The 15,560-nt window shown below is 33.8% G+C and overlaps 1 protein-coding gene across 6 annotated transcripts in view; it reads right to left on the reverse strand.

Moving 5' to 3' along the window:
• The window catches only part of Wdr17 (WD repeat domain 17), a 55,457-nt gene that overhangs the window by 12,311 nt on the left and 27,586 nt on the right, over positions 1 to 15,560 (reverse strand). For 3 of the 6 annotated variants that reach the window (XM_042701356.1, XM_042701349.1, XM_042701332.1), the window contains exons 12-23: positions 12,814 to 12,978; positions 12,006 to 12,208; positions 10,798 to 10,947; positions 10,588 to 10,718; positions 9,919 to 10,044; positions 8,915 to 9,070; positions 7,634 to 7,698; positions 5,060 to 5,192; positions 4,462 to 4,553; positions 3,396 to 3,495; positions 2,655 to 2,794; positions 393 to 413 (exon numbers count right to left, since the gene is read on the reverse strand). In XM_042701356.1, coding sequence (XP_042557290.1) covers positions 393 to 413; positions 2,655 to 2,794; positions 3,396 to 3,495; positions 4,462 to 4,553; positions 5,060 to 5,192; positions 7,634 to 7,698; positions 8,915 to 9,070; positions 9,919 to 10,044; positions 10,588 to 10,718; positions 10,798 to 10,947; positions 12,006 to 12,208; positions 12,814 to 12,978 — 1,482 coding nt within the window. The remainder of the gene's footprint in view (positions 1 to 392; positions 414 to 2,654; positions 2,795 to 3,395; positions 3,496 to 4,461; positions 4,554 to 5,059; positions 5,193 to 7,633; positions 7,699 to 8,914; positions 9,071 to 9,918; positions 10,045 to 10,587; positions 10,719 to 10,797; positions 10,948 to 12,005; positions 12,209 to 12,813; positions 12,979 to 15,560) is intronic. The other 3 variants (XM_042701342.1, XM_042701364.1, XM_042701373.1) reach the window with 1 other exon arrangement.

Genomic DNA, 15,560 nt, shown 5'->3' on the forward strand with positions numbered 1-15,560 from the left:
AATGTTCCAAACTCTTAATTTTAGTCAGAAGAGTGGTTTAGTTTGGTATCAGAATTAGCTATTATTTGATAGCATAGAAAGACACACACAACTTATTGTATGAGAGATTATAAAGCCGTGTACTTAGATTATAAGAACTGTTCTTACAACTCTGTAACTAGGTTTTATTTACTACAAATTATATACTACATATGAATTGATGTACTGTAAAACAAGACAAAGGATTTCTATGATCTGAAGGGAAACTAATGTACAACAATGTGAATAATGTGCACTTATTAAGGTAGATACAACATTTAAATATTCAAAATAAGTATTTAAGTAAATATTGAATATTTAAATAAACAATTCTTACAATTTTTAAAATAAACACACTTAAAACTGGATAGTACCTGTATCCAACAGATGGAAAGCTAAAAGTAAAGTATTAAATATTAATATATTATCAACATAAAGAACAAAATCTTTATCAGTAACTAGATATAGATGACTCATTCTCAATTTGCAAAATTATGAATATTTTTTAAACTGTATACTATTTTTGGTTTACTTTTAATCTTTAGGTATCCATCAAGGCTACAGATTTCTCTTGGAAATTAGCCTAATCATCATGACATATTTCAGAGTTTGAACTTTAGTTTCTGGTAGACATACCTAAGACTATATAAAGGAAGAACTTTGCAGAAGGAGCTATAAATTAATAGAAGTTTTTTTTTTAATGAAAGTAACCACTGACTAAACTGAGATGGACTTACCACATTTGGGATTGGCCTAAGGTCAGTAATTATGACCATGTAACTAAGTATTATAACTTTTGACAGGATAGCTGAGAACTCAGTAGTACATAAGTACGTAAGGCTGATGGTAGGGTAGCACTATATTTTGGGGTCTAACATGATTATAAGATATGAGCCACTACAAGATTACTGAATTCATTCCAAAACTCCAGTATACAGACAAAAAGTACTAAGGCCATCACCACAACCATGTTCATTGCAGTATGATTCACCATAGCCAAGTTATGAAATCAGTGCAGATGCCCCTCAATGGATGATGAATAGATCAAGAAAATGTGGTATATCTACATAATAGAATTTTACTCGTCCACTAAAAAGAATCATGTTGCACTACTGGTAAGGAAATGGAAAGACCTGGAAAAGATTATATTAAGTAAAGTAATTCAAGTCTAGAGAGACAAAAGTTGCATTTTACTTCTTATATGTAAAAGCTAGATTTAGCTTATAAACTTAAAAGTAAATATGTTAGGTGGTAGGCAAGTGTGTACAAATGGATTAACTGAAATATGGTAAATTCAAAGGAAAACTCAAATCGTGTAATTCTTTAGAAAGGCAAAGTTCAGCAAAATAAAGCACCAGGTAATGGGTACTCGAAAGGTAGGTGTAGAAAAATTAAAGGAGAAGAGGGAGAGAAAGCAGTAAAATATTCAAAGAATATTCTACAAAATTAAGAAAAATGAGGGAGGGAGTAGATTGAGAGAGATGGTTGACAGAAGGCAATATTTATAAAAATGCATTGTATTAATAAACTGCTTTGTTAAATGGCAACTGTTTTGTACAACTACTTAAAAGATAATTTTTAAAAAAGCACAATGGAAAGTCTGCCTTTTGCCTAAGTTAGCCACAGATTAAGTGATACATTCTAACACTAAAAATCCACTTTAGAGATACTTTCTGAAGCTTTGAAAAATAGCTCTATCATTTACTGAGATCTGAGGCAAATGAATATCTAACTCATAGGAAGTAATGGTTTATTACTATTACTATTACATGAAGTGCTTTGAATAGTATTTAGCATATAGTAAGCGCTATGCAGGTATTAGTCATCTATCACTAATCACTGTTATTGTTATTAACTGTAGTTTTCAATAGTTACAGTAACCTATACAGTTTTGTCTTAACTCTGATCATATGCTTAGCTACATGATGGAAAAAGGTCAAAATCTTAACAAGGTTTTTTTTTTCGAAACTTATTGAGATCCTAAGAATTTGGGGGAAAGAAAAAAAAATCTAAAGTCATCTTTATTCAGCAACCACCTATTAAATACAAGATACTTTATCATAATGACAGATTTGACACAAGAACAGGGCTGTGCAGATCTGAAGGAGAATTGCTTTGACCTAGATTTTCAATTCGCCCCAGGGTATTTTCTAGGATCTTTCTTATTTTTTTTTTTTTTTTTTTTGGAAGTCTTGTCTAAATTTGGGGAAGGTTCCATTCTATGTCCTCAGCAAAACCTTCTATTTATTGTTTTCTATTACAAAAGTGACTTTATATTTTAAGCCTCAACTAGATACAAGACCTTTTTATAATAAGGGTAGGTATGCAAAATTATAAATGATGTGGAGATTTGTGGTCCTATAATCTTAAGAAGTACATGTGTATTATCTCAAAGCACTTTAAGCACATGAAACATGAAGGAATTGCATTAAGAAGGGCTCATAGTAGCTTCATTACATCATCATGCTAGTTCATTACTTCAGTCTCCTGCCACCATTCCTCCCATTAGTATATCTTTTTATAAAGAGGGATCTCCTGTTCTCTCAGCACATATCTTCTCAAGTGCAACTGACTGTGTTTTTACAATGCATGCTGTAAATAAAAAACGATTCTGTTCATTAAAACAAAAATCTTACCATATTGGAATCATCATGCATTTTCTTGCCAGCAATTCTAGGGCATAGTGGGTTGCTGGTAATGCAGATTCACCTAGCACGGTGCCCACACAGACTGCCAACTCCAGTTCATTTCCTCGGATTAGGTATGCCATAGCAAGCTTGCTCAATAAGAAAATAATTTCTTCAGTTGCATAGATGCTGGGTAGGATCATCATTCCCTTCCAAGCTCATAAAGTAGATAAAGTAGTATTAACCTATAAGTCAATTATTCTTATAAAATATTGATTATAATAGTCCTATAAAGTATCTATGTCAGAGTAATTGCAATGTTGATGGAAAAGATGATAAGGGCACGTACAGGAAAAATGTATCAGTTCAGAATTTAGAAGACTTTATAATTGTTTGATCTACTCTTGTAATGATTTAATAATACAGTGTAACATTCACAATATGTTATTAATTCTATCAAAAAATATAAAATCTTAAAAGCTTCTATGAGACTATACAACAGCTATAAGTTATTCTGAATGTCATTATAAGTATGTATCACATGATAAAAATAAACAAAACAAGAGAACCCATAATCTGTAGTATAGTATACCCATAAACTATAGTATATGTGTGCTAATTTGACACAAAATTATTTAAGCTTAGAAGTATACAAAGCCAGCTCTTACACAGAAATCACCTTATCTTTCTCTCAAACACCATCACACATTTAAGGGTATTGCAGTCATACACCAATTTGAAATGTTGTACCTCGATATTGTCTACAGCTAGATGGCAACATGCAGCTAATACAGCTCGACCATCCTGAAAATACCATTCTGCCAGCTCTTTACTGACTTTGTATAGGAGTCTAGAAAGGAAACAACAACAACAACAACAAAACCATGTATTAACACATAATTCCATCATAAAAATGAAATGAACAAATATTCTTTTTAAAGGTGATAAAGGGACCAAATAGGATGCCATTTACATCCACAATTTAGGTTTAAACTCTAATTTGGAAAAGAAACAAGTCAGAAAGCAGACTTTTTCCAGTGTATGATGTCATCATTCTCTCATCAGTCTCAATCTCTACGGCTGTCAGAAGAAAAGCTTGAGTTTTAAATATCTCCACTCTGCATTGGGAGGTTTGTGACTAAACTACTTGGGCATCCGATCCTTAGAAGAATTACAGGCTGAGATGACATTTTAAAATTATAAGTGGTGTCCAAATCTGTCTTGTGTACATTATTGGGTCTTTAATACCAAGTTTGGAAACTGCAGCAAAAACCAGGAGACATTGTTCTTGGTACCGTGTCTCCTTCTCATTTGGTGATCCTTTCCTACTTCGTGAGCGTTCCAAACATTTATATTTCCTGAGTAGGAGCCAACAAAAGTAGTCAGGGAAGTAGAATTACACTCAGGTAAGTTTAAAAGCATGACAGATTCTAACTTCTGCTTCTTTTGTTAAATATTTGCATTTCTTCTTGAAAAGAGGAATGAATGCTAATCTGTGGTATCAAGGGATTATGGGATTATGGACGTGACTGAAGATTACAGGTACTGACTTTACAGTGAAACACACTTTATTTTCTCATCACTACTTTCCCTTGCCAGCATGGCTTGGTCAGATTTTAAGTATTTAGGGCCTTTTATTGTGTTTTGATTGTCTAAAAGCAATGCATGGAACCAAATCATTGTGAGCAAGACAGTAAGCATAAAGCAGCAGCTCCTCATTATATAGAGGAAAATAAACTAGCTTCCAAAACTAGCCTCTGAATAGTGGAAATCAGCCATAAAAGTATTAACCCCACATAAAGAATAAATCACTCACTCATTAAAGTCTTCCTTGTAGACATCATCCGAATTTGAAGCTCCTTTGTTTGCAGAAGGATGTAACGTTTGCATATTTCCCTCACATGCCGCCTAGAATTTAGGTAAGCCTCTAATTAATCTTTAGCGATATGGTGATAACCATTCGACTTCTGCTTATTGTTTTCAGCAAATTTTACATTTGTACCACGTTTGAAATTTATAGTTTGGTTTGGAATTAACTTTGGAATTTTAAAATAAAATTATATGTTAACTCCATTGTGGGCACCAATATAGAACTTCATACAACTACGTTTCTAAAAAAAATTGTTGACACAAAAAATAAAAATAAAAAAATTATTGAAATACATAGTTTATTGTAGTCAGAACTGTGTGAACAGTTCAAAATTCAGGGATGCTTGTAAGTTCAAAGGATTTAAAAGAGATTCAGGGTGACCAAAGTAAAGATAGCATGACTAGAATGTTGAAGCAGGAAAAGTTAGGGAAGAAGTACCAGCCATGAATGAGTGCCAACTATTTAACAGCAAATCAATGCAATTTTCTCCTTCTTCTTAGCCCACCCCTCAGCCAGTGCGGTTAGTATGCTTAGGTGCTTGTACCTGTGCAACAAGTAAGGCTTCCTTGAGCTGACCTCTTGACATAAAGAAGTTGACTAGTTTTTTCACATCCCCAATGGCTATGCAGTATGGAATGACATCATCTTTATCTTCCTGGATTAGCTGGTCAGCTCTCCTAATAAAATAAGGGCATATTTACTCCATTAAATGGACATAACAATTTCAAACTCTGTCTGAATAACTCTGTTTGAAAACCCTTAATACCTTCTGATATTCTTTGGATGAAGAAATCAAAAAGCTGAACATTTTTTAAAAAGCCCTAAAACATCTCACTGTTGCCTCGAGGTTACTCTCTTAATTCCCACCAGCTCCTATATTCCAACTACAGCCTCCGCCTTTTAGTTACTTTACTCTGTTCTCAAGACCTAGAACAATTTTTCCTGTCTGTTCTTTTATTTATACCTTATTTTCAGTTCAAATGCACAAGCCTGCATCAGGTTTTCTCTGTCACAATATATCTAAGGGCATTTTCATGTTAATACTACAGATGCCTACATATGAAAAGTATCATGATAGAAGCCTATTCATATTGCAAGATGCAATATTCCAACAATGATACAGAATAGCAGATCATCTTTACCCTAATTCTGCAAGTTACAGTCATGTAAACTGAATACCTTTATCTTGGATAATTCATAAAGATTTTGAGGTTCATAGGATGTCTTGTGAAATAAACATCCACTGCTCACTTGACCTTGTTAGAGGTTAAGCAGTAACATTCACAATGTGTTGTGTGATTATAGAACTTGAGATGTATCTGGAATTCTGGGAATCTGAAGGCTAGAAAAAGCCTCCTGCTTAACTTCCTGTTAGGAGAGCAGGCGCTGTGGAAGAGCCTACTTCCCTAGCCCATGGCAAAATAGAAACATTTCTAGATTTCATGCTTCGGCTCTGGATTTTTAAATTTTTATTTTATTGTAAAGATGCTGTACACGAGGGTTACAGTTACATGAGTAAGGCAATAGTACATTTCTTGTCAAGTATTATTAATCCTTCCCTTGTTCTCCTCCCACTACCTCGTCCTTCCCCCACCTCCCTCCTCCCCCCCACAAAGTTGTAGGCTCTGGATTTTTTAATTTGTGTACAGGAATAACAACAGGACTTTTTCCAAAATTATTTCCTGTAAGAAAAATATTATTTTTTCTCCAAGAATGGGAGGATTGTGGTTCAAGGACAGTTTGGGCAGAAAAGTGTGCAAGACCCCTTCTTAACACATAGGTGGGCTCAGTGACAAGCATCTATCCACCTAAGCTATGAGGGAGGCAGATGTTAGAAGGACCAAAGTTTCTGCCTATCATGGGTGGAAAGGCCACAGGACTCCAATTCAACAAAAGGTTCTGGGCGCAAATGGACATGCCTGTTATCCCAGGTACACTGAGAAGCCCTAAGTAGACATAGCCCAGCCATGCACCTGATCAGGTTGTGATACCCAGTGTCAATAATAGCCAGCACAGAAAAGGGCTAGAAGCATGGCTCAGCAGTACAGTGCCTGTCTGTAAAGCACAAGACCTCAAGTTAAAACTCCAGTATCACCATTTTTTACTGCTAGAAGTATCAATAGTACTTTACCACCTAGCACAACAGTGCTACATAGTTGATGTTAAATAAATAGTTGCTGATTGAATAGGATGGTATAGAATGGAGAATAATCATGTGTATGGAGTGGAAGGTGTTCTGCAAAAGATGTGTTGTGGTCCTAACTTATGGGACCCACAAATGTACATATGTGGATATAGAATCTTTGCTTATGCAATTTATTAAATTAATAAGGAACTATATTGTAGGCACTAAATCCAGTATGACTGGTGTCTTTGTAAGAAAAAGAAATTCTAAACTTGAGACACAAAGGATGGTGCAGTATGAAGGGAGGCAGAGGCTCTTGATATATCTATAAACTAAGAGATGCCAAAGACCCCTGGCAGCCACTAGAAACTTGGAGAAACCATGAGGCTAACTCTTTCTCAGTGTCTCCACAAAGGGCTTTCTCTGCCAGAAAACTAACTGGACTTTGAGCCTCCAGATTGGCTGCAGAACACAATGATTCATTTTAAGCTACCCAGATTGTGGTAATTTACTACAGCAGTCCTATGAAACTGATATACCTACTTAATGAAAAAAACTTTCTTGATTTATGACCTTTAATGCAAAGATATTTAGTCATATTTACTCCTTATTCAGAGCATTTCCTACTATCAGTCCAAGAAGAGGGCTTGATGAAAATTAGTGTTTCCGGGAGAATATTTATGATTACAGTAGTATTCTGTAAAGTGTTTGATAACCTTCAGAAAATTTTCCCATTTACATTTCAGTTCCAATATAATAGTAGGGTAGTCATAATGCTTGTTGGTCTTTCTTATGTACATTTAAATGAGGAGATTTGCCTTCTACTGTCATCATTAGAAGTCAGGACAAATACTAGAACATGATTTGTTACCTATTCATGGACTTATTGGCTCAATAGACAAAAATTTACCTACAAATTTAGAACATAAGAAGAAATCTCAAGAACTGCTTCCACATTTATATTAATTGTTTAAAGATTAAGGCATGCCTTACCTCTGCATTAAGTTCTTCCAGTATTTCACTGATACCCCAGGTGCAATTGACAGTGCTTTGTCCCACTAGAATAACAGGGAAGAAAAGCAACAATTGTACATTTTGATTGCATTGTGAATAGACCTTGATGAAGTTATAGTTATAGCAATGCACATTTGTAGTTCTAGATTTCTAGGCACATTTTTTGCATTTTACTTCATGGATCCCACTCAGAATAAATATAACATTATAAAATAAAAAAAATAATTATTTATTAGGGAAAATTCCACAGCAGAGCTAAAGAAAAAGCATTTGAAAGAGAGAAAGAAAAATAGACTCAGAAAATAAGAGTAATATAGAAAGGAATAATAACTAAATATAGATTTTGAAAATATTATGACATATCTTCTAATACACCAGAATAATTTGCTCCATTTTCAATTAACAATGAACTGTTTTATTTTAATTTTATTTATATTGAACAAATGTGTCTGTCATTTGTTTATATTTTATTCTTTCCCTACTCATTTTTATAAATTTTGTTTCTGCCTTTATAATTAATAGCATTTGTTATATTTTCAAAAATTAGACTGGTATTCAAGAAGCTCATAATTCAGTCAATACTGACTATGATTGTTCTTTTTGTTGTTGTTGTTGGTCGTGGGGCTTGAACTCTGGGCCTGGGTGCTGTCCCTCAGCTCTTCAGTTCAAGGTGAGCTCTCTATCGCTTGAGCTACAGCTCCACTTTTGGTTTTCTAGTGGTTTATTGGAGTTAAGAGTCTCACAGACTTTCCTGCCCGGGCTGGCTTTGAACTGAGATCCTCAGATCTCAGCCTCCTGAGAAGCTAGTATTACAGGTGTGAGCCACTGGCGCCCAGCTATGATTGTTCCTTAAAAACATATATTTTTACTGAGTGCAAGACTCCAAGAGAAATGAGAAAAATATATTTTGAACTACCACTACATGAATTAAAATGTACAAGCTGTCCAAATCACCTTATAAAGCCTATGGCAGTATTTCTCCAAGACCAGTATGCAGAAGAATTGCCAGAGGGGTGCTTATGCTTATTAAAACCAGAGCTGAACTTCCTCTTCCGGTTCTGCTAGTTTAGAGACCTCCCTTTACTGACTCCTGTACACTACTGTCCTATGAGCTGCTCTAAAGTATAGAACTTGGGATTATTTGGGCAGATAATCACTTTGATCTAAAAACATTAAGCTTCTTACATTTAATATTTAACATGAATCATATTTTTAGAATACTACAGCAGACTGATTAAGTTTACTTTAGTGGCACATTACCTCTCCGAGTTCAACCATAAGTTCACAGTATCTCTGGATTTGTCCTAATCTCAAGTGTATTTCAGCAGCTTCCTTTAGCCTTTCCTCTTTAGTAGGTGCCCCAATACCGCCACCAAATTTAGACATCTTCACTGTTGTTAGCTCCTGAGCTTCAGACTGGTTAAAAAGAAAACAGTAATTTTTAAAAATTATTCTATGACAGCTGGATATTTTTAAGCGCATAGAACTGGAAGTCACATAGTTTAAAAAGCAATAATTTTTAAACACAATAGGGAATATGTACTGGGAGACGAGAGGCTGTATCCTATCATCCTTAATATTCTCCAGGTATGGTGGTTATACAGAAATAAAAAAGGCAAAAGTCAGTGACAAAGTGATACCTGTTTAGTTAAAGAGAATATAAGTCTCTAGCGAATGTACAAATGACTGGTTCACTTGGGCTCCTACACTAAAAAAGATTGTGACTTAAGAAATAATTCCTGTTTGTGAAAATAATTGTTCCTGCAACCATCAGATTTATACTTCTGGTACATTTTTTTTTAATGTTCCACCAGTTAACTATCAATATTTCATCAAAAATATACAAACTAATTTTTTTCCTTTTGGGTTTCTGAATCGTTTTTGTTTTTACTATTGGATAAAGTATCATGTATGAAGTAATTAATCCCATATTGGCATTCATTAACACTACAACATGATCATTTTTAATACAGCACATGCCAATCTATGAGTTTCTCTGAGATGAAAATCAGAGCCATCCATATAACACAATCACCTGGTAAGAGAGGAAAGATAAAGGATTTGAAGAAGTTTTAAGGGACCTTTGAACAATATCATGCACTGCTATGGAGCTATGACTGCTTTGGCCTGTCCTTGGTTTTACAGATTTATCTCTGTGGAGTTCATTTATTTCAGCATACCTACCTAATTATGTATATACTTATTTCTTCTAGTTTTCTTACTTACCATTTGTCTAAATGCATCATATTGCACATTTCACTTACAGTTTTAAATTTAATCAGATGCTTCAAATGCATTATTCCTTTGCAGTAGTTCTGGGGAAGTAAGCTATCATCTTGTCCTTTAATCACAGCAACCAAATTCCATAAATTGTCACTGCCACCTGGAGGCTAAAAGTTGAAACAGAATAAAGACAGATAGAAGGGTGAATAAAACCTCCCATGATATTATAAACTAGATTCATCTATTAGGTAGATTCATGTATTCTAATCTAATTATTTAGATGATATGTAACTACATTATCTCATTTATTATTTCTCATTTTATATTTTTCCCTTTCTTCCTTCCCTCACTTCCTCACCTCCTTTTCCTTACTATACAGTAGCTGGCCATCAATTCATAACCCTACTGCTGGCCCAACCCTCAAATGCTGGGGTGAAAGGCAGGCACTACTGCATAACAGGCAACATTTGATTTCTTCTACTATACAGAGTGTGATAAAAAGAGAACAAATCAATTGGGATGATGACTGTGAATATATGGATATTCTTAAAGCATAGAGAGCTGGAAGCTACATATTTAAAAATAATACTTTTTCTCAGTAAAATACAATTCATATCTAAACATAATATTTGAGCCACAATGAATCAGAGCTTTGGTGGTTCAGTCTAGCTAAAGGGATAAGGCTTATGTTTAATTGCAACAATACTTACTGATAAACATTCTGAAAACCATCTTAATTTTTTTGCTCGAGGATTACCAGTTAGCTTTTCTACTTCTTGTTTAATATCTCTTGACACTTTCCCACACAATAGAGGAGGAGTGCCTTGTTCAAGAGCATGATCTGAGGAAGAGATGCGATGTAGTGAGTAAATACGCCTTACAAAGTATTGTTAAATAATAAAATTTAATATGTTCAATACCAGTATTCCCGATAATTTCCTCCCAGGATCTGTCAGCCACAACGTTTATTTGTAAAGGAGTGATTAAAGATGTCAATGACCAGAGTCTCACTGTGGAATCACGGGAGCAAGAGGCCATAGTGAAGGGACGACTTGGGTGACATGTTAAGCCTGATAGAAAACAAACCAACTTATTTTCAAAGGGAATAAATACTGAAAAGGAAAATTTATGTATACTTCATTAATCTTCTACAGAGTTGAAATGATGAAGAAATGCGAATAAGGGAGAGAGTCTTAGAGGTCAACTTTCTGCCTGCATTTAATTAAAATTGAGACTGAAAATATAAAACTGTAATACATTACTTAATACTTTCTATAACATGAATAAATACTTATAAAAAATTAAATAGTCCTGAATGAAAATTCTGCAATTACATTTTACTTGGTTTAGCAGGGTATGTACCGTAATAGAACACATGGTATTTACTAGTTAATGGGAGTTCCAGTTACAAGATAGAGGACTTGGAGACTGCATTCCAAATTAAAGAATATCAACAAAAAAGGATTCTCCTACACTCAGTCGCACACAGCCTTAAGGCGGATGCCCTTGGGATAATGTCAGGGATTTGTATTATTCTTTAAGGATTTGTTATTTTTAATTCTTAGTCTACTCACTCCAATCAAGGTTTAGGAATAAGAGCAAGTACAAATACAAGTGAGAATAAATGATGTATAAAAACGAAATTGTCTGATTTTTCCACACCTATTGCAACTTGGTGTATATTTAAATATATATACATATATATTTCGCTTTGTATATCAAAATAGGGAAATGGTTAAGTAAGTTATGTCTACACTATAAATAATTTCCTCTTCTACAACTTATGCCATGAGTCCCTGTAAAGTAAGCAAGAAAATCCAACCTATAAATATAGCCAACCTATAAAATATATATCCTTATATATGTATATGGAGTGCATATGTTTTGTGTGTGTGTTCACAGAAACACAAACACACTTGCAGAGACAGATAACACAGTGCTGACAATAAACATTTTCTGATAGCTGTCACTTATCATTTTTATATTTTGATATTTCAATATGCTGATTTATCAGTGAGGACAAATGTTATTTAAAAAATGAAATGTGACTTCTTTAGAATGTTTTACTGCTCAGGAATTACAAGCATCATTAACACATCAAAACAAATATACATGAAAAATATTTTACCATATACATCTGCACCGTGATCACACACAGTATCCAAACAAGTTCCTTCCCGAGTGTCCCATACTTTTATAGTATAGTCCCAGCTGCCAGATATTAGTAGATAGGGAATCTCAGTATTCCACATTAATCCCCTCACAGGTGCACTGTGTCCATTAAGAATACTTATGCAAACATCTTGAGTATAATCCCAGATTCGAACAGAACTGCAAACAGAATGTTATCTATATAATTCAGATTATAAAAAATACTTTTGTTCTTTAAGGCAAGTCTCTGTTTCATATAAAAAGATTCCTTTTCTTTCCCCACTCTTTTTTTTGGGGTGTAGAAAAATATAATCAGCCACCCACATCCATCGGGCTTTCAGTTTTGGACTCAACAAAATATGGATCAAAAATACTGAAAAAATACAATTGTATCTGCACTGAAATAGAATATTTTTCTTGTCATTATTCTCTCAACATAGAATATAACAACCATTTCTAGAGCATAACTTATTTCTATATCTTATACATTTGAGTTGAATATATTTTCTCTTTTCCACATATTCCTTTAAAATTATTTCTCTTAACTTTCCTGAAAATAATCTAGAAATAAGCATAAAGACTGAGTAAAATAAATAGGTAAGAATCAAAAAGATAAGTATGGTTGAATTTAATTTTGGTTTAGTTCTTCATTAAATGTCTACTTGTTAAGTACAAAAAGACTTAAAATATTTCCATGTATGAGTTTATTATATACACATATGTGTTTCTGGGAAAATATATTTATGACTTAAAGTTCAAAAAAATTAGAAGGCAAGAATACATACCCATCATCAGAACCACTACAAAGAATTCCTTCCCTCAGAGGTGACCATTTTACATGAAACACTTTAGCTGTATGTCCACTAAAAACTTTCAGTGGTTGGTCAGAGCTGGTGGCTGCGTAATAGATGCGAACGTTTTTATCTTCACAGCCAGTGGCTATCATATTTCTGAAATGCCAACGGTGGTTCATTAAAATAGGATAGGTTTATATTATTGATTATCAGTAATTGAAAAAATGTACAACGAACTTTACAATTTAGGCAGGGGGGACAAGGGGGTGAGGAGTGTAGTTGTGGAGATGGGAGGGAAGGGATGGTAGGAGAAAAACAAATGAGGAGGCAACAATTCTTGATAGGAAATGTACTCACTACCTTGCTCATGAAACTGTAACCCCTCTGTACAGTATTTTCACAATTAAAAAACTTATTTAAAAATGTACAACAGTTTTAACTTATACAGATGTAGAAACTTCCGCTTCCTTAACAAAACAGAAATGATATATATAGAGAGAGATAAATACAGACATCTCTATGTTTACATAGCTATCTATAATCATTCATATTACTGGTTGTAGAAACTGCATACCAGTAGGAAGAAGTTTTTTTCCAGTGTTCCATTTTTATTGTTAGTATTTATATTTTATTTATCTTAGTCAGAGACAATATATTTGGGGTTTATGGGTTATTTTTTAGACATATAATTTTCTGAACCTTATACTTTGTAATTATTTTTATTTTAAAAAGGGTTCTTCCTGATAAGTGATGAGTTGCTTACTTCACATGCCCTGGGAATTGTTACTTGTTTTATAGGTGGTGTGAGTACCAACTGTGATGATTCCTGTAGAAGAATGCTGGAAAAGCTCCCTGAAGAACAGGCTGTCTCAACAGATAGTAAGACACAGTTCAGTTTTCCATTTCTTATTGTGGGCCTTCACCTCCTTGAGATGCTTTATTTGTTACAAGCAACTAAGGATCCTCTGGAAATACACTGTGATCTTTATATTATTTGCTCTTTATTCTCACAAGAGTGAAAGTATAATACTCCTTGTCTCCTAGTTGGAATATTGTTAAGGAAGGAGTGACGGAAACTAGGAAAACCTGTGGAGACCATGTACCTGTCAAGAGAGTCTAATTAAGGAACATCTGCTCTAATCTTCATATAAATAGTTCTCTTACCCTAAAGCTAAAGAGGAAAAGAATTACATGCTTTAGAATTCAACCATCATCAAAATTCTTGAAAAACTTCAAATTTCTTATTGTGTCATGTGACTTTTATATTTTATATTCACATGCAGAAATACAACTGGCATGTACAGATTACATCTTCCTAAGGTTCACTAATAAACAGACCAATTTTCACATTCTGGAAAATTATTTTGCATATATACATACATAGATTTATATACACAGTATATTTTGTATGTTTGCAGATGCTGGAACATTAATATATATTCTTAGAGAAATATCAAAAGTTTTTAAAAAAGCATAAAACATATCCAAATTGCAATTCCAGACATTTTTGAATACACTTTTGAAAGCAGAGGCTATTTTTATTTTTCCACTAAAATGCAAAGGAGAATATGAATACATGGGGAATAACTTTAAATTTTATAAATTAAAAAATATATGAGAAATACACATATGGAGAATAAGATAGGTTTATAACAGTTAAAATATTGGACTTAGAGTGTCAAAATGTTTTCTTAACTAACAATACTGTATTAAAATCAAATTTTTATTTCAATTTCCTAAATCTTAGTTCCATCAGGCAGATAAGAATGTAGAACTGTTCTGTTATTCAGATACAAAATAATCCTATTGCTGTATTTACTTAACAAGTAATTATAGGACATCTAATCTACCTTTTCCAACAAACTGAGAGTTAGCAGCACAATGTTTTACTGTGAATATTGTGATACACACAGAAGCATGCTGGTGATCTCTTGGTCTTACATGTCAGAGGGGGAAGAAGCCAATACGCAACTAATTACATAATCAAAATTTAATTTTAGAGCTGAGTGTGGTGGTGTATGGGTCCAGCTACAAAGAGAAGGAATTAGGATTATAGTTTCACACCAGACTGGGCAAAGTTAGTTGAAGGTGTGATCTGAAAAACAAACTAAAAGCAAAACGACTGGGATGTGGCTCCAGTGGTACAATGAGCCCCTGAGTTTAATATCCAGTAACCAAAAACAACCAAAACAGCAAAAGATTTAATTTTATCACAATACCTGCTCTAAAGGCAAATTATAAGAGATGTTTACTTAATATCAAAGTCAGGGAAGATGGTAAATGTATTTTTGCTGAGAGTGAGGTGGGGTCTGTAGTGTCTAACGATGAGAAGCATCCTAAATATAGGTGGGCAGCATGAGTAAAAGTATTGAAGTGAATATTGTCTGCATAGTTCAAGAAACTGAAAGCCGCTATGGTCAGAAGCAAGGTGAGCAAGGCTTGGATGAGATTCATTAACCGGAGTGAAACCAAGATCATATAAGGACTTTGTTGTAAGGCTTGCTGGGAAATTCAGTTTTTCCTGCAATCAGTGGAAAACTATGAAGGATTTAAGCAGTAGACTGGTGTGCTCAGATGTGTACTTTTAAATGTGCATTAAAAGAGGTTGAGAAAGAGAAAAGCAGAATAAAAAATATAAAGTCTGGAAATGATTAAAAAGGCCTCTGATAATGTCCAAAAACAAAATCTGAAATATTAAATAGTCAATGTCTTAAATTCTCACCAGTGTTTTAAGTTTT

This window comes from Dipodomys spectabilis, unplaced genomic scaffold (assembly GCF_019054845.1).
Source record: "Dipodomys spectabilis isolate Male_0828 unplaced genomic scaffold, ASM1905484v1 ptg000009l, whole genome shotgun sequence".
NCBI lineage: Eukaryota > Metazoa > Chordata > Mammalia > Rodentia > Heteromyidae > Dipodomys > Dipodomys spectabilis.